This window comes from Blennius ocellaris (assembly GCF_963422515.1).
Source record: "Blennius ocellaris genome assembly, chromosome: 18".
Taxonomy (NCBI): Eukaryota; Metazoa; Chordata; class Actinopteri; order Blenniiformes; family Blenniidae; genus Blennius; species Blennius ocellaris.
This window is the reverse complement of record NC_137667.1, coordinates 20,391,039-20,414,662: the sequence shown is the minus strand read 5'-3', so window position 1 is coordinate 20,414,662 and position 23,624 is coordinate 20,391,039. Positions and strand designations below refer to the sequence as shown.

Here is a 23,624-nt window from a genome sequence, read left to right as displayed (position 1 = left end):
CTTCGTCTTGAGGAGGCTCACCCCAGATGGCCAGCTTGATGCCTTTATGTATTTCAATCAGAAGGTCACACACACAGTCCCCGGTCACCCCAGCAGTGTGAAGCAGCATCTTGAGGTCCAGTGAGTCCCAGCAGACTCCCTCATGTTCTCCTGGAATGTAGATCTCCACCCCTCGGTTCCTCATCGCTCGGGAGAGCTCCCCATGCACCGGGTCCATGGTCAGGAACAACCTGCAAAGCCCAATCAGCTGAGTCATGACTTCCTCTGTAACATCAGCAATTGCAGAGCCATCCAGGATTCCATCATACTACCTGAAGTTAGGGTGTGGGCTGATTCTGGGGGTCTTCCCATCTATGACACCACGCTCGTTTATGGTAAGTGACCCACCGGGCTCCAGGAGAGCGTTTAGCCGATCCAAGACCGAAGCACTGAGGAAATGATGCGTCATCTTTAAGTTCTGTGACCTCCACCATAGGCTTATTTACAGTTAAATTTAAAAACGTTCAATCCAATTAAAATAACCACATTTTAAAGATCTTAAGTTCAAGAACGATCAACCACAAGACTGGAATAAATCAGAGTATTGTTGAGGACCACAAGCCATCGCCCTGGTTCAACGAGACGCTACGGAATCAACATGGCTGCTCAATCATTGTCGCAATATATATTTGCAGAATCTACAGATTGCACAAAACCAATTGAAATGTGATCAATTATGCTTCAATGTGCATTCATGCTCTGCAAAGTCTGTTATATGTCACATATTGGATATGAAGAAAAGTTGCAACTGATTCAGAAAAAACATGGGATTAGCTCATTTACAATTTGAAGATAGAATTGCTTCATACAGATTAGCTCCAGACCACAAAAGTACAAAATACGGAGAAAAATGACATCAAAGTTCTTTCTAGTCACATCTGGTAAAAAGTTAGCATTAGCATTGTCTGCCCAACGAATTCATATCATAAAATCTTATAAAGTCATGCATGAACAAGTTGGGAACTTTGGATCGAAGAGGTAAACTCTGACAGGCAAAGAAGTGTGGGTTGGCCTCAGGCACTCTGCTAAATGATGGCATGTCCTCCTGATACACCGTTCTCTGGTTCTGGACACGGCAACACCGTTGCTCTTAGCCTGGTGGATCTGTTTGAGTCCTGCATGTTTTTGAAGAAAAACAATCTGCTCCTCCATGGTAAGGTAAGCTCCGCTGCTGATCCTGAAGGGAAAACCCTGGGGCGAAATACTGAATTGATAACCTGCTTTGTATTGATGCTGATCAGGATCACGCATGTCTGTGTAAGTTAAGCAGGTAACAAAGATATCCTGGGTATGTTTAGCCCGGGTCTTAGTATAGGCCTCAGGTTCTACACTCGAAAACATAGAAAAAACCTTTAGCTCAGCTAATAATAGCACAATTAGGGATGGTGTCGTGAGGATTTTTATGAATCCAATTCTGAGTCCGGTTTCTGGCGATTCGTTACTTCAATCCCAAAATAGTGCAAAAAGAGGTCAATTGTTTATTTAACATAAGTAACTTTATTGCTTTAAATCTGAAGAAATTGGTAAACAAAAATAAAATTCTGTGTGAGCAGCATTGGTGCTAAACTACTGAAGTGCATTGTCTTCACAGCAAAAGAGCAAATAAACATCAATAATTAAAGTGCATTCAGTATATAACAGCTGTTTACAATCGGTAGTTATCCCTGAGAAATAAACTGAAATAAAACTGATGGGACCTCATAACAGATCATTTTATATGGGTACCCGCCATTTTTGATTCGGTTCCTACTTGGAGCCGAATGTCGGTACCCAACCTGTGAACAAGACGTGTGAACAAGGTTCCCCTCAGTGAAGGTAAATGTTTCTGGACGTGAACAGAGAGCAGGAAACGCTTCTGACCTGCAGAAGTTGACGTTGTCCATGAGCAGCCAGTCTCCGGCCTGCAGGGCCTGCACCAGGGTCCCATCCAGCCACTCGAAGCCTCCGTTGGTCCAGCCGTCCTCCAGCTGGGCCAGACGCTCCTTCAGCAGGGTGAAGTCCATCTGCAGCTTGGACATGTCTGGAAGGAAACAATCACATTCTAGCACGTTGGATGAGCTTCCAGCTGGCCTTCAGTGCCAGTGGTTGAGGGTTTGCCGGTACCGGTGAAGACTTTGAGCTTGGTGTTGAGCTTCTGCAGCAGGAGGATGATGACCTCCAGCTTGTTGAGAGCCTCGCCGTCCACCGTCCCCCCAGTCCTCTGCAGCCCCTCCTCCTGCAGCCAGCGGCAGAACAGACCCCACGTCTGCAGCAGAAACTCTGTGTCCTGAATCCCAACGTCCAGAGACATCAGGCCTCGCCGTATCACCATGGCAACAATATAGTCCACACTCTCCAGGACCTGCTGCCACGGCCGCATGATGTCCACCTGAAGGGCAAAGAGGTGATGAGTCAGTGGGACGCTGCGCGGATGTGCTGCAGATGCTGGCTGTGCTTTACCTGCTCGAAGCCCCCCAGCAGCTCGGTGGTGTCCATGGCGCTGTTCATGGCCATGACCCTCAGGCGGTGTCCCGTCAGCAGGGCCAGGAGCCTCACCAGGCTGGTCTTCCCACTGGCCGTGGGGCCGACCAGGATGGTCATCCAGCCCATCTCCACACACTTCATGAGGGACTCTAGAGGCCTCAGCGCCTGGTGCGTGATGGACAGCGGCGGGTCCAGAGCCACAGGAGCCCCCCCGCTCCGATGCAGCACAGAGAAGCCCACCTGAGACGGTCACAACCAGAAGACAGGCGGTCCTGGTACCACTGTGCTGGTAGAGAACAGACAGAGCTGGATTGTGGACTGACCTGCAGGTTGAGAGGAGTGATGTGGAACTGTCTGGACCCACAGTACGGCTCGAAGTCTTCTCCAAACACCGTTCTGAACACAGACAACACCTGGGGGACACAACGACAACATCACACCCCGGAACCTGGTTCAATTCCCAAACTACAAGTATGATCGCATGGCTGTGTGCTTTGGCCTGCTAGTAAAATCCAACCATCTTCTTAAACTCTTAACCTGTATGAGGTTGTGGTGGCAGTACGGAGGCCTATCTGTCTCCCACAACTTCCTACAGATCTTCTGGGGGGGGGGGGGGGGGCTCCGAACCGCTCCCAGACCAAGCCAGAGGTATAATCTCTCCAGCGAGTCCTGGGCCGAGCTCGGCACCCTCTTTCCAGTTGGACTTGCCTGGTAAACCTCTAAAGGCGGGCATTCTCCTTTTTATTTGGTCGTATATAAAGTTGAATTTAAATGAAAAAGTTCAAAAGAAAAAAGACGCAAAATGGCTTATGGAGTCAAAACAGCTTAAGAAAACCAAAATGGCAAAAATGGTTCAATCTAGCATAACTCTATTCTACGATATATAGTTAAGACATTGAAAATGGCTACAAAAGCTAGAATTGCTGATCTACTGATTTCAATTAGAGGGGCCCAACAAAGATCCTGGAGGACACTGCATGTTATCGGCTGACTTCTAAAGAGGTTAAACAGTCTTCTATTGCATCCCTGCGGTGCTTCAAGCACTGAATATCCCCCTTCACACAGACGCAGTGCAGGTATGTATATCATCAATGTCCCCTGTGGCCCCCGGACGACCAGGAGGAAGGTTCTACCTTCAGCGTTTGCCTTCCAGGAGCTGTGGCTGTGTTTTGGATAGAGATAGTTTCACCAGGTAGCAACCTCTACTGGCAATGGCCAGGTGAGCGCTGCCTCCCCCCAGCATGTGGTTCATGTTTGATCCCGCTGGACAAGGTTAATAGCCTCTTTAACAAGTCAAATAGAACGAATGCGTTGTGCAGCCTCCTCCTCACAGTTACGTTAGCCGGCTGAATTTGTTTGCTGGTGAGTCGCGTGCATGTGAGCGAGTTTAGCGTGGTTTTGTTTACATTAGCTTCACCGACCGCGAGTTGCCATCATCCTCTGTTGATAAGCTTATTTGGGGTGAGGACCACAGGCAGTGTACGCACCCCTTCCCTCTGCTGAGCAAAGAACAGCTGTGTTAGCTGAGATAAGGGCTGTTTTCTTTGTGCAACTACAATGGCTGGCTCTCATATCTGCACATCATCTGATGGTGCTTCTTTACAGCCAGAGGATGGGTACGACCTATGGCCTGTATGCGTTAGTCCTGAGCACCTCCGAGAGGCGCTGTCAGGCAGACTGTGCATGAACTACAGCTACGTGTCTCGGGCAGAAAGGGTTGCCAGGTTAGCGGGGATAGAAAGCCCAGTAGCTGAAGTCGACCTCCCCCCATCAAGCCAGCCACCCCCGGCCCGTCAGACACGCTCTAAGCAGCGGGCAGAGGCTACGGCAGCGGCCCCCTCCAGGAAGTAAGCCACGTCTGACCAGAGAGGGTTGTCGTCTAAAGTCGAGCAGCCGTCTGCTGAATTGGTCCGGAGGAGATCCCGACTGGCTGCCAGTCAGCCGGTTGTCCCCCTGGTAGCTGATGCATCACTCTCGCCCTAATGCTGCCGCTGCTGCCAGAGGAATTTTCACATTTCTGTGATTATGGAGAGCTTTTGGGAGATGTGGGACCCCGGATGTCTGAGCAGGGCTCCCACTCCTCAGATCAGAGTTCAGGGGCTATTAGGTGCCTGGACCCACAGCAGCACCTGAAAGCACCTTCTCCAGGTGCTGGTCCACCCCCACAGCCTTCGCTATTCTCCATTCAGAGGATAATCTGAAGTGGTTCCAGTCCTGTTGAAGGGACAGTAAGGCTTGCTCCAGTCTCTCGCTGCACCCGGGACACCGGAGCAGCCACTCCGGTGTTGACTGCGCTGATCGCCATCCTGCAGTCCCGCGCCAGAACATGGAGGCTGCTCTGAGTGCTCCGAGCATCTGCCCGTCCCCACACCGCACCTTCTGCCCAACCACCAGAGTGGCGGGGAGCCACAGCAGAAAGCGCAGGCGCTAGCCTATGCTACCGGACAGATTGTAGTTTATGGAGGGGTTTGTGGGGGAGGCCAAAGACGAGAGAGCTGCAGTAATCCAGACGGGAAGTGACCAGGTTTTGGACTAGAATGGCAGCGATGTGGGGGGTGGGGGAGGGGCGGAGGCGGTTGATGGTTCATAGATTTAAGTAGGCAGACCGGGTAATGTTATTGATGTGAGATTGAAATGATAGAGTGCTTTCAAGGATGACACCCAGACTCTTGACCTGGGGGGAGGGTGAAATGGAGGGGGTTGTCAATATTGATGGAGAAGCTGCGGGATTTGGATGAAGTTGACTTGGTGCCAATAAGAAGGATTTGAGTTTTATTGCAGTGTAATTTAAGAAAATTGAGGGTGAACCAAGATTTTATTTCAGAAATACAATCAGTGAGGGAGGAGGGTGGGAGGGGGGATGAGGGTTTAGTGGTGAGATAGAGCTGGGTGTCATCTGCATAGCAGTGGAATTGTATTTTAAATGTGCAGAAGATAGGAGGGGAAGGAGGTAGATAATGAAGCGGAGGGGCCCCAGGACAGATCCCTGGAACCCACCTGAGGTGGCGGGGGAAAGGGATGGATTTACAGGATTGCAGAGAGGGAGGAAGGGAACCAGTTTAATGGAGTGTGTCAGCTCTCTCTGCTGGTCCTAACAGGGCTTGTTCCGTCTCCAGACACCACATCTCACTGGATTGTCGACGTAATTGCCCATGCATATTGGGCAAGTAACTTCCCCCTCCCATCTGGTATGCGGGGCCACTCTGCCAGGAGTTTTGTTACGTCATGGGCTGCCCTGAGGGGAGTACCTCTGGAGGACATCTGTACCGCGGCCTCATGGTCATCTCCGGGCACTTTCTCCAGGGTGAATGCGGTTGGACTATATCCATTGGCCGTGTTCCAGCCAGAGTCCTCTGACCCTACACCCTGAAGTGTGGTAAGCAGGACTCTCCGTGACCTTTCTGCTATGAGTCATTCAGTGCTTAAAGCACCGCCTCTGGCGGTCAGCAGGGATGTAATAGAAGAGTTACGAATGTAACTACGGTTCTATGAATCCCGAATGTCCGCCAGAGCTCTTTGTCAGTCAGAAGCCCTGTGTGATCACGAGGAGATTCTGTAGGAAAGTGCCCTGGAGTGACACCTGAAGGTATAACCTTCGGCCGGGTTATCCAGGGGTCACAGGTGACATTGTTGGCATACATACTTGCACTGCGCATGCACGAAGAGGAACATTCAGTGCTTAAAGCACTGCCTAGAGCAGTCATTCAGGACTCACGGAACCATAGTTACATTCTTAACCCTTCGTTTTATGGCCCTGATTATGTTGTTGAAGACAGTCAAAGCCTTTACCTGAGCCTTGTCCGCCTCTATCCTCATCCGGTCTGCATACAACAGGGCCACATGTTGTCCCGGGTTAAAGAATCCCGGCGACTGGTCGGCCTGCATCAGCTGACACCAGCGGAACAGGTCCCGCAGGTTGAACTCCCAGGGGCTTCCTTTCTGCCCCCAGCGCCTCTCCACACACACCTCCTGGACGAGCTGCAGAGATGCACAACCTTTCTTCACTTGTAAGGTCATCAGCAGCTTCACAGGGGAAACAAGTTGCTTTCTGTTGTGAGTAAACTAAAAGCCTGTACAGTTCAGTTAAGACCATGGACGCCTGGTGGTCAACCTGGGCTGGTCCTGTTTCAAGCCAAGATGCTCACCCAGTCAGTTCAGAACACTGAGTTCACCTTTGACCTCAAAACCTGCAACCTTGGGATTGAGAGCCGACCACTCTATCAACCAAGCCATAGCCATCCCAATATCATGTTATTATATAATATTAATGTGTTTGTATATTTCATAAACATGATGAAACGAAAATGAAAAATTACTACTAATTGCTTTTTGTTTTCTTCTTCAGGGTAACAGTTTCTGGACGGCCCGGTGGTGCAGTGGTTAGCGCTTTGGCCTGACGGTGAGGACGCTGGGTTCAAACACCGGCTGAGGCTTTTCTGTGTGGATTCTGTAATTGTCTTCATTCTGGGTGGCCCAGTTCACTCACACGGTCCAAAAACATGCATGGGAGGTTAATTGGTGACTCCAAATCGCCTTGAGGTGTTAATATGAGTGCCAATATGTGCATTCTCTGCTTTTCTCCAATTCATTCTTTTAATAGAAGATCAATACAAGCAGTTTGCTTCCCGGACTCTCCCGGAAATACAGCAAAAAGGCCTTTTCACTTGTATTTCAGAATTTCTTTTTCATGTATATGCATTTCTTAAAAGACTGGAAGAGTCACATGAATCCACACGCTGCTAAACTTTACCTTTACACTTTTTTAGATTTTCTTGAACTTGGTTCTTTTCTGACCAATGTGTTTATGCCACTGTGCGTTTTGGAGCAGGCTGGTGTAAACCAGCTCAGCCTGGTTCACACAGATGCTCAAAGGAAACATGAGATAAAGATGAATATACATGAGAAATCTCACCTTGTTACTAAACTCCACCATTTTGGCCAAAATCTCCTTATCAATGATTGGAAAAATTGAGTCTCCAATAAACTCCATGTCCTTACTGGTGAGCTGGTCCACAAAAACCTGCAAAGACAGGAACATATTGACACGTTTATGGCCGGAGACCAGAAGAGAATCAGTTTGTTGCATGTTCTTCACTTCCTGACCTGAGTGAACCTGTTGAGGAAGGATTTCGGCAGTCCTTTGCGTCCTCCTCCCTGAGTGAAGGGGTTCTGGCAGCCGAAGATTTTGGTCTTTTCCTGTTGAACTTGGAAGCTCATCCCCAGTTCAGGGATGAAGATCTCGGCTCGGTGGTCAAAGCAGGCGTTCAGACCTTCCAGCACCGACTGAGAGGCCAGGTTCAGCTGCGGGACCACACGTTAAAGCAGATTGAAGCCTGAAGGTAGTGGTGGGAATGTTTGAAGAGTGTCTCGTACCTCATCCAGGACCACCCAGTGGCCCGCCTTCAGAGCAGCAAGCAGGGGGCCGTCCCGCCACGCAAACTCTCCACCCTTACCCCCCTCTACCGGAAGGTCGGTCCCGAACAGGTCGGTGACGTCCTGCAAGGAAGCCCAACGTGTCAGTCAGAGCAGAGCTGGCCCGAGGCGTGAGCGGACCAGGAGGAACCAGGAGCCAGTTCAGGGCCACTTCTTTAATGAACTGCTTCTTTTACCAGCGTCAAGCGAGTCAAGCCAGAGACACTTCATTCGGACACTCCAAACTGTGACACGTCACTGACTTGGCCGCCGAACGCTGACAGAACCAGGAGACGGACTGTGTTCATTGTTTGGACCGGGTCCCTCCACCCAGCCTGCCTGAACCTCCATGCAGACCAAATAGATTCGCTTTTATTACCTTCCCATTGTTCTTGCAGCCTGTTCTCTTGGGGGAGAACCGCTTGACGGAGAGCATGGACTCTGGGCCCAATATTAGTCAGAATGATGTTACGATGAAAAGCGTGAAAACAATGGAAAACTGCTTCTAAATTCTAGATCTCATGCAGCAAAAAATAAAAATTAATAAATATGTATATATATATATATATAGATATTTTAGTGCTGTAAAAAATAATGTGTTAATTTAATTAATTGATTTTAAACATTGACTTCGTTAAAACATTTTGAATAGAATTAATAGTGTTTTGTTGTAGGTCATGAAGACTTTGAATTGGGTCTTACAGATGGGTGAGATGCCCCCCCCCCCCCCAGGCCTGAAGCTACAATTTCAGTTGTTCCAAAAGAAAATCAAGACAAAAAGCAGTGTGGACCAGACAGGATTTGTAAAACAGAGACAGACAATGGACAACAAAAGGACTTTCCATATTGTTGATCAGGCAACACGGGAGAAAACTGCTGCCTTGATGCAGAAAAGGCCTTTGATTCTGTAAGACGGCTGTTTCTATACAAAGTAATGAATAAACTGGCATTTCAAAGTAATTGTGTAAAGGTGATTCAATCTCTGTATTCAAAACCAACATCATGGATAAAGTTAATGTGATCTCACAGACCCGTTCGTGTTGGAAGTTAATTGACTAAACAAAAACGCAGACATTTATTTAGATGGTATACATTTGATTCCAATTTCCCTCCTAATCAAGTAGATTCCACCTTTAAGTCGTGGATAGAAAAGGACCTTACAACATACTTGTCATTTACTAGAACTAATCTCTTTCTCAGTTTCCAGGACCTTCAGAACAAACATGACTTGGGAATAAAGTACTTTGTTTTCCAAGTAAGACATAGCTTTACTTCAAAATGAAAGCTTCTAATTTTTGACAGACTGGCATGGCATATTATAAAATACTGAAAGCAGCACACAGTGTATTGTCACAAAAAATTACTTCCAGAATATATAACGCTTGTCTTACTACCGACAAACACAAAACACTGCAAATAAAACAGAATTGGGGAGAAATGTGGTCGTTTCAGTGGTCTTCAACTAATTCCTTATCCTGACGAGACCATTGTTGGAAGAATGTTGAGGTTCTTCCAGATCCCTGCCAGTGGTGCTACATGAAGCTAACCATTACCATGGATTCTGGGCCGGGCCTAGATTAAAAACATGTTGATAGGACCAACAGCTTCATAGACTCTAAACTCTGTGTTTGAGACTGAACTACCATTTATCTTTGAAAGTATACATTTGGGAAATGCCAATAATCCAGAACAGAGAAGTGATAAAGAACCTGCAGGCCCTTCTGGCAGCAGCAAGGAACCTATGAGCAGAAAGTGGCTGACTTCAGCTCCTCTGCAAGGTCGGAGTGACATGATTCTGCAAGTATTCAAAATAGACAAGTGAACCTACATAATGCAAACAAAGAAAAAATAAGTATTATTGTATTTGGAATAAATGGATCAAGTACATTAACCCAATGAGAACAGATTGTCTATGACTTCTCTGAATTGTTTAAACGTTTTCTAAAAGTAGAAGGTTTTTGTTTCTTCCCAAACTGCAAGGTCCCCACATTTGTAAATAGTTTGGGTTGTCAGATTTTATCCATCCATCCATCCATCCATCCATCCATCCATCCATCCCCCAGTAATTCTTTGACAGCTATTGTGAAACAAAGAGTTGGTGAATGTGAAGCTGAAGTGAGTTAAAAATGCACGAAAAAAATAGAGCAAATCCTTTTCTATCTGTATTTCTCCACTATATGTATAACCATGTGGAATTGCCATTTCCAAATAAAAAATTTTTTTAAATAAAGATCTATTAGGTGTGTGAATGATCAACAATCAATCGTATTGACAGAAAGAGTCCGAGGGTCAACCCCCAGCGCCACAGAGGGTCAACCCCCAGCGCCTCAGAGGGTCAACCCCCAGCGCCACAGAGGGTCAACCCCCAGCGCCACAGAGGGTCAACCCCCAGCGCCACAGAGGGTCAACCCCCAGCGCCTCAGAGCGTCAGCCCCCAGCGCCTCAGAGGGTCAACCCCCAGCGCCTCAGAGGGTCAACCCCCAGCGCCACAGAGGGTCAACCCCCAGCGCCACAGAGGGTCAACCCCCAGCGCCACAGAGGGTCAACCCCCAGCGCCTCAGAGGGTCAACCCCCAGCGCCACAGAGGGTCAACCCCCAGCGCCTCAGAGCGTCAACCCCCAGCGCCTCAGAGGGTCAACCCCCAGCGCCTCAGAGCGTCAACCCCCAGCGCCACAGAGCGTCAACCCCCAGCGCCACAGAGGGTCAACCCCCAGCGCCACAGAGGGTCAACCCCCAGCGCCTCAGAGGGTCAACCCCCAGCGCCTCAGAGGGTCAACCCCCAGCGCCTCAGAGGGTCAACCCCCAGCGCCACAGAGGGTCAACCCCCAGCGCCTCAGAGCGTCAACCCCCAGCGCCTCAGAGGGTCAACCCCCAGCGCCTCAGAGCGTCAACCCCCAGCGCCACAGAGCGTCAACCCCCAGCGCCACAGAGGGTCAACCCCCAGCGCCTCAGAGCGTCAACCCCCAGCGCCTCAGAGGGTCAACCCCCAGCGTCTCAGAGGGTCAACCCCCAGCGCCACAGAGGGTCAACCCCCAGCCCCTCAGAGGGTCAACCCCCAGCGCCACAGAGGGTCAACCCCCAGCGCCAGTCGTGTCAGAAGGTAGGAGCTTCCCAATCGCTCCAGAGACTCACCGTTTGCTCCGACAAGTTGATCCGGACCAGGTGGTTCCCGGAAGCTTTGGCCAGCGCCGCCACCAAGCTGGTCTTCCCCACGCCAGGCGAGCCCTCCAGCAGCACCGGCCTCTGCAGCTTGAGCGCCCGCAGCAGGCGCTGGGCGTTCATGGCCGTGGTGCCGGCGGCCATGGCGTATTCAGACAGACTGCGGCTCTCCGTCTGAGGGCCTGGATGGACCACACCACACACACCAGAGCACCTTCACAAGTCCGCTACACAAGTGTTAGGAGGTTCATTCACAGTGGAACAGCCCCGATTGACCTGGAGAAATCACTCGTGTGCTTCGTGTGAGTGCACAAAAAGGACAAACTACAGTCTGTCCTGATGTATTGACAACATTCCGAGTCAGTACCCAGTGCGATGTAGAAGGGGTCGATGCCAAAGAAGTCGTCTCCCCACTGCGGCTCCCGGCCCAGGCTGCTGTCGTACACCCTCAGAGCGTCCAGCATCTCCTGGTCCAGGCGGGTCATGCTGCTGAGCCGCTGCTGCAGGAAGCCCAGGCTGAGGCGGCGAGCCTGCATGGCGCCGCTGGCGCAGGACGCCGTGGTTCCTGCCCAACGAAGAGGGAAGAGTTGACCCGGTCCCTCACAGAGAGGACCGACGCTCACGGCACACGGACAGACAAGTCACCTGATCCGATCCCGTCCACGTACACCAGGCAGGCAGCGTGGATGAAGGCGGTGACGGTGTCCAGCCGGAGGTCCCACTCCGCCTCCTCCTCGTCCTCCAGGGACCCCATGGTCATGAAGCCGTCCTCGTCCCGCTCACACACCACATTCAGGAAGTGGACCCAGGACAGGATGTCTCGGACGCTCAGGATGCAGCGCCGGCCGAAGTCCTGGCGGGTCAGCCAATCAATGAAGTCCAGCATCAACTCTGCAACGTCTCCACCTGAGAGCAGCCGGGGGGGGGGGGAGACAGGTCACGATCAATAGAAACCAGCATCAACTCTGCAACGTCTCCACCTGAGAGCAGCCGGGGGGGGGGGGGTGACAGGTCACGATCAATAGAAACCAGCATCAACTCTGCAACGTCTCCACCTGAGAGCAGCCGGGGGGGGGGGGGGGACAGGTCACGATCAATAGAAACCAGCATCAACTCTGCAACGTCTCCACCTGAGAGCAGCCGGGGGGGGGGGGGGGGGGGGGACAGGTCACGATCAATAGAAACCAGCATCAACTCTGCAACGTCTCCACCTGAGAGCAGCCGGGGGGGGGGGGGGGGGACAGGTCACGATCAATAGAAACCAGCATCAACTCTGCAACGTCTCCACCTGAGAGCAGCCGGGGGGGGGGGGGGGGACAGGTCACGATCAATAGAAACCAGCATCAACTGCAACGTCTCCACCTGAGAGCAGCCGGGGGGGGGGGGGGGGGGCAGGTCACGATCAATAGAAACCAGCAGTGAACAGGTCCGGGGACTGGAAGCGCCCCCCAGTGGTGCTGTGCATGACGCTGTGTTTGGACCTCTGGACGTGATCAGGGCCGACCGTGAGCAGACACACAACGTTTCAGACCTGGGGGGGGTACTGGCTCGTTATGCAGCACTTCCTGTCCATCCACTAGGTGGCGCTATCGCTGTTAATGTATATTGATTGGTGGAATTTATCAGGGGAGAATTGCGATCGAACATGTTAAACTTTAGTAGTTTTAGATTGAAGCATGTAGAGCAGAGTTACACATCACAATGCCCTTTGACCTTTGTGAAAGATTTTCATCACTTTTTCAGTGGTTTAATAAATGTGGTGTAAAAAAGTGTTTGCCTACATCCTGATTTCTTTTGTTTTTGCATGTTTGTCACACTTAAACATTTCAGCTCATCAAACAAACTGTCATTTTAGTCAAAGACGAGGATCTGCAACATAGAATCCAGCGACATGACAGTCAGAACTCATTTCTTATGCTCTCACCTGGAAACAACCACCGGTTAGCTCGCTCCCATTTCACTACTGCTACCCAAATGAGCGTGACAGCCCTTGTTGGTGTTAACACACTGCCACACACTGCAGCTCAGTCACTGCCCATGGACTGATCATTCACGCCACGCTCGGCTTGGTGTGGTGCCATGAGCACCACCACAGTGGTGCGGCTTCTCCCTGGTTGATAAGGATCAGCACAAGGCTTGTCCCGTCTGCTAGACCAGTGCTTTTCTACCTTTCTGAGCCAAGACACACTTTTTTTCTTTGGAACAATCTGGAGGCTCACCACCACACGAAAATGTTAAAATGTTAAACTCTGTGGCCTCTATTAACAATATAAAGTCTTTCTCATCAAAGTTTGATCAACAGGAATCCAGTAAATCCAGAAAGCAAGGACTTTTTTTAATAGTGACTCCCTCAGTGTGAAACCTGGACCTGATGGATGAAGAGCTGAGATCCTGGTTTTCAAAAACTTCTCCATCACTGTCACTGACACAGTACTTTGATACAAGATGGTAGCAGGAGGTGGAGATGAACCACACTGACGTCTGTCACTTTACATTTCACCGGCAAAGTTCTGTGCTGCCCTCTAGTGGTGAAGAGTATTGTAGCATCAGGGAGTTGGTCGCTGCAGAGCATGATGGGAGTTCAGGTTATGTGTTGCCGGAGGTTATTGAGGGTTATTGTTGGGCTTGTTGTGTGTTGGTTTGTGCTTGTGTTGTGTTTTTGTTCCTCGGTTCAGATCGTTCATTATTTCCTCTAGTTTGGTTTGTTGGATGTTGGTGATCAACCAGGAGTGAGAAATGTGTTGTGTGGAGTCTTGTCCTGTTATGAAGTTCCGGTTGGGTGAGTTCATGTCAAAATAAAAGCCTCTAGTGATCAGCTGGCAGAAAAGAATCTCAACACAGAGCAATTCTTCCGCGATGCTCGCCACAGTATTTATACATGATTACTCTTCAACACACTGCTCTCTCAGCTGACAGCGGCTGTGAGGGTAAATGTTTTTTTAGAAAGAATGTGTAATGTGATAATTTCCCACGGCTCAGCTGACTAGATCTCTGGAACACCAGTGAGCCGCGGAGCAGTGGTTGAAGAACACTGTACTAGAGTGTCATTGACAACACACTCCTCGCTCTGATTGGCCAGGCAGTGAACAGGCTGGAGGGCGAGTGTCCGACCCCTACCCCTACACAAAAGCCATTGCGGTTTTCAGATCTTTTTTTTAAAGCCCACTGAGCCAGTGAGGGTAAGAAACAGCCTCCTATTGAATCCGGATTTCGTGGCTAAATTGACTGTGTCATGGAGCAATCCGCTGTCGACGCACGTCACCGTGCCTTCGTGGCTTCGGACAGTCTGTTAACCTGGATTTCGCTGAAAAAGCCAGCCAGGTTAACATTCCATCCCTGACCCAGAACCCTGGTGTGGGCGGAGCTCCCATGCGCCAGTCAAAACACTGCAGGTTCTCAGCCACACAGCTGGAACAACTGTGCCCAGCTCAGGAGGGCGTCGCCCGTAACACTGAGCCCCGGGACCTTTTGGGTTTTGTGTGGTTCAAAACACACCAGCAAGTCCGGATCTCAAATATGAAATAAAGTTTTGGAGTGGCCTCGTCAAAGTCCTGACCTCAATCCCATTGAGATGCTGACCTTCAAAATGTGGTCCCTGCTTGAAAACCCCCCCAATGTGGCTGAATTACAATGATTCTGCCAAGATGAGTGGCCACAATTCCTCCACAGCGCTGAAACAGTCATTTAGAGTTTCACTTGTTACAGGTGAGGGTGTCCAGCCAGTTATGATGGTTAGGGGGAATCACTTGTTCACTCAGGACCATGTAGGTTTGGCCTTTATTTCCTCCTTTCATAAAGAAAAGCTCCATTTACAAACTGCATTTTGTGTTTACTTGTGATGTCTTTGACTAATATTCAAATTTGTTTCCCGCAGGAGATTTGACAGGTTTCCTCGTGGTCCCACCGACAACATTGCGGATGGTACGGATGAAACCGTGAAGCCGGTGGTCACGGTTTTTTCCGTACCCTCTGTGATGTTCCATCCCCTCTCCGTTGAGGGACCCTGCACTGCGGAGCCCCGGGCTCGATCTTAACACCAGTCCAAGACTAGTATACATTTCTACAGACTACGACACATTAACGGTGGCGAGCCCGTGGGATGAGGGCAAAACTAGACATTTCCGGTCCATGAAGCCTCGTCTGGGCCTCCCCGTTACCGAAATGACGACACAAATGTTTCTCTGCCGGCTGCTCTGCTCGGGAAGTTAGCATTGCGGCTAACCAACTGTTCATGACACGTCTGCTGTTTGAACGTATTTTATGCTCAAAACGCCACAAAGCAACATCAATGTGGTTGTTTGTACAGCGAGGTGGACGCTCTGCTGCCAGACGTCGCCGGGTGAAAACACCAGCTCGCCGAGGACAACGGCGCTGATCGGAGTTGCCTCAGGATGAGGCCTCTGATCGCCTGTCACTTCTGCATCCTTCACAACCCCGTGTACATTTGAACCATCATTTCTGAGGCGAGACCACATGACAGTTGGTCCTGGGTGCGCTTTGTTGAACCACAGCCTCCCGCTCCGCCACGTACTGCACAATGGAACTGCGGCTGAAGGAGGTGTGACTGCAAATGATGCTTTACCGTCGAGTGAGAGGCCAGACCGCAGGTTGTGTTGGATGATCTGTACGAGGTCACAGCGGCTCGTACTCTGAGGACACCAGATCTCTGTGAAGCGGTTCCTGAGGGCCGGAGAGAGCTGAACAAGAAAGAACACACGATGAGCCCAGAGTGGAACATTAGGACTCTGGAATGATCTTCCAGGCTCTGATGCTGATGTTTGTACCTCCTTCTTCCCAAAGTCTCCTCCGGGGTTCATGGTGGCGACCAACCGGAAACCCGACACCGCCTGGATCAGCTCCACATTGTCATCGTCCCCGCTGCCTTTCTCTGCCAGCACCAGGGACTTCTCCGTCTCCAGAACGCTGAGTGGCAACACAACACAGCCCCATTGAGTCTGCGCTTCACGCCATTGACCACCAGGGTTCATGGACACGCTGTGTTTGATGCAGCAAACATGTTGACTGCTCCCCTGTACGGTGCTCTCACTTCCACATGTGGACAGAAGACCACCCATTGACCCACAGCTGCCCCAATCAGACCCTCTGTCAAACCACTCAGTCGAAAAATCATTTCTCATAACTGACATATATTCTATGACATGAAAAGCCAACACTTATAACTTGAGTACAATCATGTATCACACATACAGATTTGGACTTTTCAAGCTGATATTAATGGAATAATATTATATTATTATATTCTTCAAACAAGGAAATCAACAAGAAAACCCACTACTGTCAATGCAAAAACCAACTTCTGGACAAAGGCATCAGTTCACAACCCAATATCTTTAACACAGATTGAAAAAAATACAAGCAACCACTATATTATCCAGACTGTGGGTCACACGATTTCTGTTTGGCTGCTCATGGAAGTGATCAAGAGTGACCACTAGATGTCTCTGTATGACCACAGGAAGCTGCTACAGTAACAGAAAAAGCTCCATTACTACTGGATTTGACTGACAGAGACACAAAATGTCACCAAAAGGAAAAAAGCTGTACACTGCAGAATTCTAATATTTTTCTCTAAGTGACACTTCTTTTGATTTGACTTCTAGTCCTTAAAATCTGATACATAAACACAGAATTTGAGGAAAAACTGAACCACGACAATAAGCCTGAACAAGTCTGTAAGTTTTAAAAGTATGCATTAGATTGTGAGACAAGTTTCTGCTCTTCACAGTGGCTGGCTGACGGGATCAACCTGGTGGTTTCTCTCGTGTGTTCATACCTGTTGAGCCTCTCCAGCACTGAATCGTCTGCCAGAGAAATCTCATCCATGAGGAAGACGCCTCCTTCCTTCATGGCCAGCACCAAAGGCCCGTCGTGCCACTGAAACAGCCTGCAGTCTTCACCGTCCGTCTACAGAGGAAGAGGAGGAGCTTACACCTGGAGAACCTCCACACCTGACAGTCCTGGGAGCTCCAGCACACCTCAACTTAATGTGACACCAAGAAGCTGCACAAAAAGTCTCATTGTTTGTTGAACCATAGAGATATTGCATTTAAGTAATACTGTCCATCTCCTCTGTAGGAGCAAATTTCACAAACATCTTTTCTTGTTCTTCTCATAATTTTATGTTCTCCAGCAGTACAGAACTGTCTTCAGGCATCTGCATATTGAAACGTATCCTCAGCAAATAATTCACAGTTTGGTTTTCAGATAGATGCTCTTTATGACCAAACTCAATCACAGGGGAAGTGAGAACATCATGGTAGAGATCTCCGGTAGTTTGAAGCAGCTTTATAAGTCCTAGACCATCATGTTGGCCTTTTTGAGGGATTTAGAAAGAAACTGGTTTGCATCTAGGTTTTAAATCACTTGTAGGAAGCTATAAGGGCCCTGACTTAAATATGTGTGTCATCTGCATAGTGACTATGCCAATGCAGGATCTGCCTCAAGCATATAAATGGTCAAATGAAGAGGCCCAAATATAGATCCTTGTGGAACACCGTAGAGGACAGTGGCTGTGCTACAACATGAATCCTTTAATTATCTGGATTCAGATCTGGTATTTTAAGAGTTCATGGGAGGAACTTGGTTCAGCTTAAAGCTGGAGAATACCATTATATATTAAAAGTAGGCATTAACAAGAAGCACCTTGACTGGACAAAGAGCGGGTGTGCAGGCTTTGATCAAAATCGTAGGATATGTATCAATCGGACTGTTGTACGTCCACAGTAACATCTAATAAAGTGGTGTGTCCTTTGCCCTTTACTATATGTGAACCAGTGAATACCTCTTGCACTCCTGGTTACCTGGTGAGTGTGTCTGACGGGCCTCAGACCTCCCAGGAAGTCAGACGTCTCCATGTGCAGGTGACAGTTAACCGAAAAGAATTTCTGTCCGGCCAAAGCAGCAAACAGCTGACAGATGGTCGTCTTTCCACATCTGGTGAGGAAACGTGAAAAACAGCTAAGTACCTGCAGCCATACACAAGTCTTTGTGTGTATGGTCAGTCACTCTGAATCTTACCCCGTGTCTCCTACCAGGAGAACAGACTCTCCAAAGTGCAGCGCTCGTCCCACCAGCACGGCTAACCTCCTCATGCCGTGAGTCCAAACCACATGGCGGAACTCTTCTGGGACTCCAGCAATACTGTCGATGAAGGGACCTGCCCATCACAGCAGCTCACGTTATCCATCACCATACAGCCACCAATCAATTCTTCATCGCATGGATTAGCCGAATATGAATCAACTTCCCCTCTAGACGGGTTGAACTCACTGAACTGGCTGGTGACCTGTTTCTGGGAGAACAGGTTCTCTGGGTTCACCGTCCTCTTGAAGTGCTTCTCCAGAGTGGAGGCGATGATGGATTCCTCCTCCGGCTTCCTCACACGTCCTGCTAGCAGCATGTAGCCTGACAGAGAGGGTCAGAGATTCAGGCGGTGGCTCCAGGTGCAGGCAGACGTCCCAGGATGCACCGGGAGCTCTCACCATCATCCGCTAGATGCTGCAGCCAGTCCTGAGAGGCCTGGGTCTGCTCCTGCAGCCGGTAGCGGTCCGCCCAGCGGAACAGGTCTCGCAGCGTGATGAAGCCATGTTTGCCTGCGAACACGGAGGAGCTTCGGCGGAGGGACTGGGGAGGAAAGGCAATGCGGTCAGGCCGGCCTGCGGCGGCAGGCGGGTGAAGCCCTCGGTGCAAGACTCACCTGCAGGTCCTGCATGACCCGGATCAGCTTGGTGCAGTAGGACGGAGGCAGGCTGCACCTCTGGTGGAGGATGGTCTCCAGCTCTGCACTGGGAAGCTCATCGAAGTGCAGCTCCACAAAGCGATTCCTGAAGGCTCTGGAGAGAACCTGGGGGAGCACAGGAGGAAGCGTTTAAACATTAGAAAGTCACAATAAGCCAGTTCAGGTTTGATTCTTAGAACCAGAGTCAAAGTTGTATCATATTAGAGCCGTTTAACATTTAAAATTTTAAAAAGAGACCAACATGGTGTGTTCAGCCTTCTGGAAATCTCTGCCACCCAATATTGGAAACATTAAACCCCTTGACACATTTAATTCATCTCAAACAATAGTGAAAAGGCTGCTAAGTTCCTGAAGTGTTTTTAATGCTGTCGTCGTTTTGTTCGTTACTTGTTTCCGATACTCTATTCTGCTCAGCGACACTGGGCGTCTTGATAAGGGTTTATCAATAAAATGGCTCATCTAAATTTACTCATTTGCGAATGAAGCTAATAATAATAAAAATGATCATCCTTAGAACAATGACAAGATTGAGTTTTTTCCATATTATAGACTTTTCCTGTGAATAATCTCATTCGTATGTGCAGAATATGAAAGCTTGTGTGTTGTGCCTGTTTGCTCCGGAGGTAGAGCAACATGATCAAGTGTCACACCAAATAGTTCAACAAGAAGAATCAATATTCAATCAGCAGTGTTTCCTTTGCCTCTGAGGCCTTGGTACCTTTCTGCCCCCGTAGTGCCCTGGAGGATTCTGGGTGGCAAACAGCATGAATCTGGGGTGAGCCTTGATGACTTCCTGAGTCTCGGCCACAAACAGCTCCCTGTTGTCGTCCAGCAGCCTGTTGAGAGCCTCCAGGACGTCGGTCGGGGCGAGGTTCAGCTCGTCCAGGATGACCCAGTAGCCCTTCCTCATGGCGTCGATCAGAACGCCTGCAGCACAGCCACAAACCAGACACAAGATTCTTTACATTGATCTCTTACTCACCAATTCTTTCCCTAATCTCAGCTTATATTTATATATAATCTTATATTTAGATCCTTTGAAATAAAAGACTTGAAGTTACTTTAATCACTAATGTCATCTTCAGTCTATATTCACCTTGATCCTTCTGCACATTGATCCATAGTCTTGACCTTCACCATTGACCTTCATTGGTACACAAAGGTCTCGATCCTTTACAATATCTGTTTGGATTATAATTATCTGTTACTTTGAAAGACATTGTATTTATTTTCCTTTTGTTGATCTTTGACCTTGCTCAGTGGGAGGATTGAGGTGAAAGATCAAAGAGTGGCCAAATCGCGTCTTTCAGAATCCCTCCATACCTCCAACAGAACCTTCAGTGGAGCCAGAACGGAAGATGTCTGGACTGTTTTCCTGGACATTGCATGGACGTCCTGACTGGACGTCTTGTGAACATCCAAACAAGACCTCTGCATGATGTGACGCAATGGAAACAATGAAAGTCATGACCACAGCTGGACTTGGACCAAACGTCTTTCATGACAGTGGAGACTTCTGTCCCCTGGACCAACAACACGGACCTGATCATGTCCATTCACACAATCATGTATCAGTATGTCACTTGTATATGACAAGCTTAAAAAAGCATTTGACTAAACCAACACTGTGCCCTAGAAAACACTGATTCATTAAATACTGAACAACGTAGTCTAGACCAGGCTGTGAGGCCAGAGGACGGGAGGCTGTCGGTCATGAAAGAGATTTTCGGTTTGAATCCAGGTGTGGTCACAAGGTTTTCTTTTTCCCCCATTGCCTCACGTCATCTTGAGGTCAGGTGTTGTTTGGATGTTCAGATGATGCCCAGACAGGACGTCCATGCAATGTCCAGGAAAGATGTACTAAATTACTTTCATTCTTCCTCAATCCTTTGCTTCAATATTTAGTAGTGCTGTCAAAAATAACGTGTTCATTTAATTAATTGATTAGAAACGTTTAATTCATTAAACAAACTTAATGTTATTAACGCAGTTTTGTTTACTTCTGGTTTGTTTTACTCTCTTACCAAAGCAGCAGCATGTGCAGCACCGTGACTCCAGAGCAGCACAACACCCAGTGGAGTAATATTGAGGCAAAAACTTTTGACTATAAAAAGTTCCCTGATGGTTGATTGAGAAAGAGAGTCATTAGCTTTACTTTGAAAAGCTGAATTTAATGATCACAATAGCAATTCTGCAGCTCAATAGCAGATTGCCATGTTGGCAAACTGCAAAAACTGGAGGAAATACTTGCAGGTAAAATATTAATTTCTCCTCATTCTCTTTCCCTGGTTCTCCTGTATACTGTGTGTGTGTGTGTGTGTGTGTGTGTGTGTGTGTGTGTGTGTGTGTGTGTGTGTGTGTGTGTGTGTGTGTGTGTGTGTGTGTGTGTGTGTGTGTGTGTGTGTGTGTGTGTGTGTGTGTGTGTGTGTGTGTGTGTGTGTGTGTATTACAGTATATTATTGCCACTGTGTTCATGTCAAGTTTACAACTTTGTTTCTAGAAATATTCAAATTGTCAACGTGGTGGACCTGCACTCTAACTAAACCCAGACTTATGTTAGATGTTTATTAAATAATGTTTTTAATACTTTGCTAATCTTGGAGAGAAATAGTTTCATGCAAAGTGAAAAGGATGTTATAAAAAATAGTCTTTGAATTTAAATATAGTCTGTGTTGAGTCAAGATTAATTCCATGGTTTTCCCTGAATTTCCCTGATTAATAACCATCACAAGCTTCAGTGTTCAGTAGAAATACAAGGTGATGAATCACAATTAATTACAGAAATGTGTGCAATTAATTAGATGTTTTTAATCAATTGACAGCACTAATATTTACAGATCGTTCATCCTAGACCTTTTATTAACCTTCACACTGAACTTTCACCTAAAATCAATTCTCTAAATCCTATATCTTATCCTTCAGCTGAGTTTGTATCTTGTGCCATCTTATGTCTTATTTCCTTTATCTCCCGATAAATATTTATCTTTATCTTTCTACATCCCTGTTCTTGATCCATTATCTTGATCCCTACTCTTCTTCTTTCACCTTTCCCCTGGATTCATTACAACAATACTTAATTTATACCCACCTTATCTTATTCATTCTATGTTGAGCCATTACCTCCATCCTATGTCTCATTCTTCATCAACTTTATCTGAGTTCTGGTCAATACTTTATCCTATCCAGTCTTCATTATGATCCTTAATATTTTAGTATTTTCTATGATTAGTTTCAATGTACCCTTCATTCTATGCTTACAATTTACATCTTATTCTCTGTCCAGATCTTCATTTTGTGTGTAATTTCACTCTTTATCTTGATTCTTTGCCCGTTATTGACTAGAATCTTCCTCTTCCATTGTCTTTTATGTTTCTGATCCTGAAAGTGGCCACAGAAACGAACCTCCACCTATGAATGTTTAGTTCTTTTGTTTTGTGTCCGTACCCTCTTTGAACACCAGTTTTCCACGGGTGTCAGACGAGTAGCAGCCGATATACTCCTGGATGTCGGTGTGCTCGTGGTTGTTGATCCTCACACACTGGTTTCCCGTGGCGGCCGCCAGCCAGCGGATCAGACTGGTCTTCCCCACAGACGTCTCGCCCTGGATCAGGACGGGGTGAGTCCTGTGAGGGAGCAGAAAGCCCATCGATCTGCCATCAGCTCGCCGTGAACGGCTCTAACGGTCCCGCACAAACTAAACAGCTGAGTGGAGCCATTGGGGACATATTGAAAACATGTTCATGGTGAGGGGACGACACTTTTAATAGAATCTATCACAGAACCGGAGCTGATTTATTTTCCAAATTAAAACTTCTCCAGTGTGCCAGCACTTCAAAACCCTTTATATTGAGCTTGCTGAAGTACTACTAGATACATTTGTTAAATGTTAACTTATTGACTGTTGCAGCTGCAACTTCCGTGTTGGTCCCAAGAGACTTGCCCCGGATGGATAATTATGTACAACAATAGTTTAGGACATTAATGTGAGTTATTCTATGCCAAAATTACATTAAAGGTATTCATTTTTGATAGATTATTGAAATTAAAAGTCTATATAATCATTTTCAAATATATAAATATATCATAATATCATTAACTCGACACAGGAGCTCTTAGCTTTCTGCTCAAACGCCGACCGTCTCTTTGCATCGTGTCCGCGGTCCGTCCCCACACCGCGCCTTCTACCCGACCACCGGCAGCGTGGACGCCCAGCTTTCTGTTCAAACGTGATGCAGCAGCGCCGACCCCGGTTCAACAGAACGCTGACCGCCGCTGCCTCGCGTCTGGACAGAAACCTCAGACGCGATGCAAAGACAGACCCGGCAATGTGAGGACAGACCCGGCAATGTGAGGACAGACCCGGCAATGTGAGGACAGACCCGGCAATGTGAGGACAGACCCGGCACGGCGCACTGACGCTATGCTACTAACAGAAAGCTCCAACGCGATGCAAAGCCCTGAGCCCCGGTCTCCTCCTGCCTCACATCCTCTCTTTCACCAACAACACTGAAGTTGAGCAGCAAAGAAAACAAAAGGAAAAAAAAAAACAACCAGTGCAAAGCTGACCACACTGACAGCAGAGGACTCATCCAGCCGACACATTAAAATATTGAGGGTTAGGAAATCACTGATCAATCAGCAGACGGCTCCTCAAACTCAGAATCATTCCATGGCCCTGGTACCCCGACAGAGGGGGGAGTGGAATAGCAACCGCGTTTGGAGCGGTTGTTTCCAGAAAATCACCGATTCTTGCAGTGGAAATGCAAACGGTAACGGACTGTACTCGTCCATT

General features: G+C 48.2%; 1 protein-coding gene across 6 annotated transcripts in view; it reads right to left on the bottom strand.

Annotated features, from left to right (window-relative positions):
• Positions 1–23,624, bottom strand: part of mdn1 (midasin AAA ATPase 1) — a 106,832-nt gene that overhangs the window by 56,644 nt on the left and 26,564 nt on the right. For all 6 annotated transcript variants that reach the window (XM_080513719.1, XM_080513721.1, XM_080513720.1 and 3 more), the window contains exons 24-46: positions 22,277–22,455; positions 19,551–19,759; positions 18,791–18,937; positions 18,576–18,717; positions 18,364–18,498; positions 18,112–18,250; positions 17,895–18,027; positions 16,868–16,998; positions 15,858–15,996; positions 15,656–15,770; positions 11,719–11,979; positions 11,441–11,638; positions 11,047–11,255; positions 7,876–7,998; positions 7,606–7,803; positions 7,415–7,522; positions 6,292–6,480; positions 2,826–2,915; positions 2,479–2,742; positions 2,143–2,407; positions 1,900–2,059; positions 312–428; positions 22–230 (exon numbers count right to left, since the gene is read on the bottom strand). In XM_080513719.1, the coding sequence (XP_080369845.1) occupies positions 22–230; positions 312–428; positions 1,900–2,059; positions 2,143–2,407; positions 2,479–2,742; positions 2,826–2,915; positions 6,292–6,480; positions 7,415–7,522; positions 7,606–7,803; positions 7,876–7,998; positions 11,047–11,255; positions 11,441–11,638; positions 11,719–11,979; positions 15,656–15,770; positions 15,858–15,996; positions 16,868–16,998; positions 17,895–18,027; positions 18,112–18,250; positions 18,364–18,498; positions 18,576–18,717; positions 18,791–18,937; positions 19,551–19,759; positions 22,277–22,455 (3,860 nt within the window). The remainder of the gene's footprint in view (positions 1–21; positions 231–311; positions 429–1,899; positions 2,060–2,142; positions 2,408–2,478; positions 2,743–2,825; positions 2,916–6,291; positions 6,481–7,414; positions 7,523–7,605; positions 7,804–7,875; positions 7,999–11,046; positions 11,256–11,440; positions 11,639–11,718; positions 11,980–15,655; positions 15,771–15,857; positions 15,997–16,867; positions 16,999–17,894; positions 18,028–18,111; positions 18,251–18,363; positions 18,499–18,575; positions 18,718–18,790; positions 18,938–19,550; positions 19,760–22,276; positions 22,456–23,624) is intronic.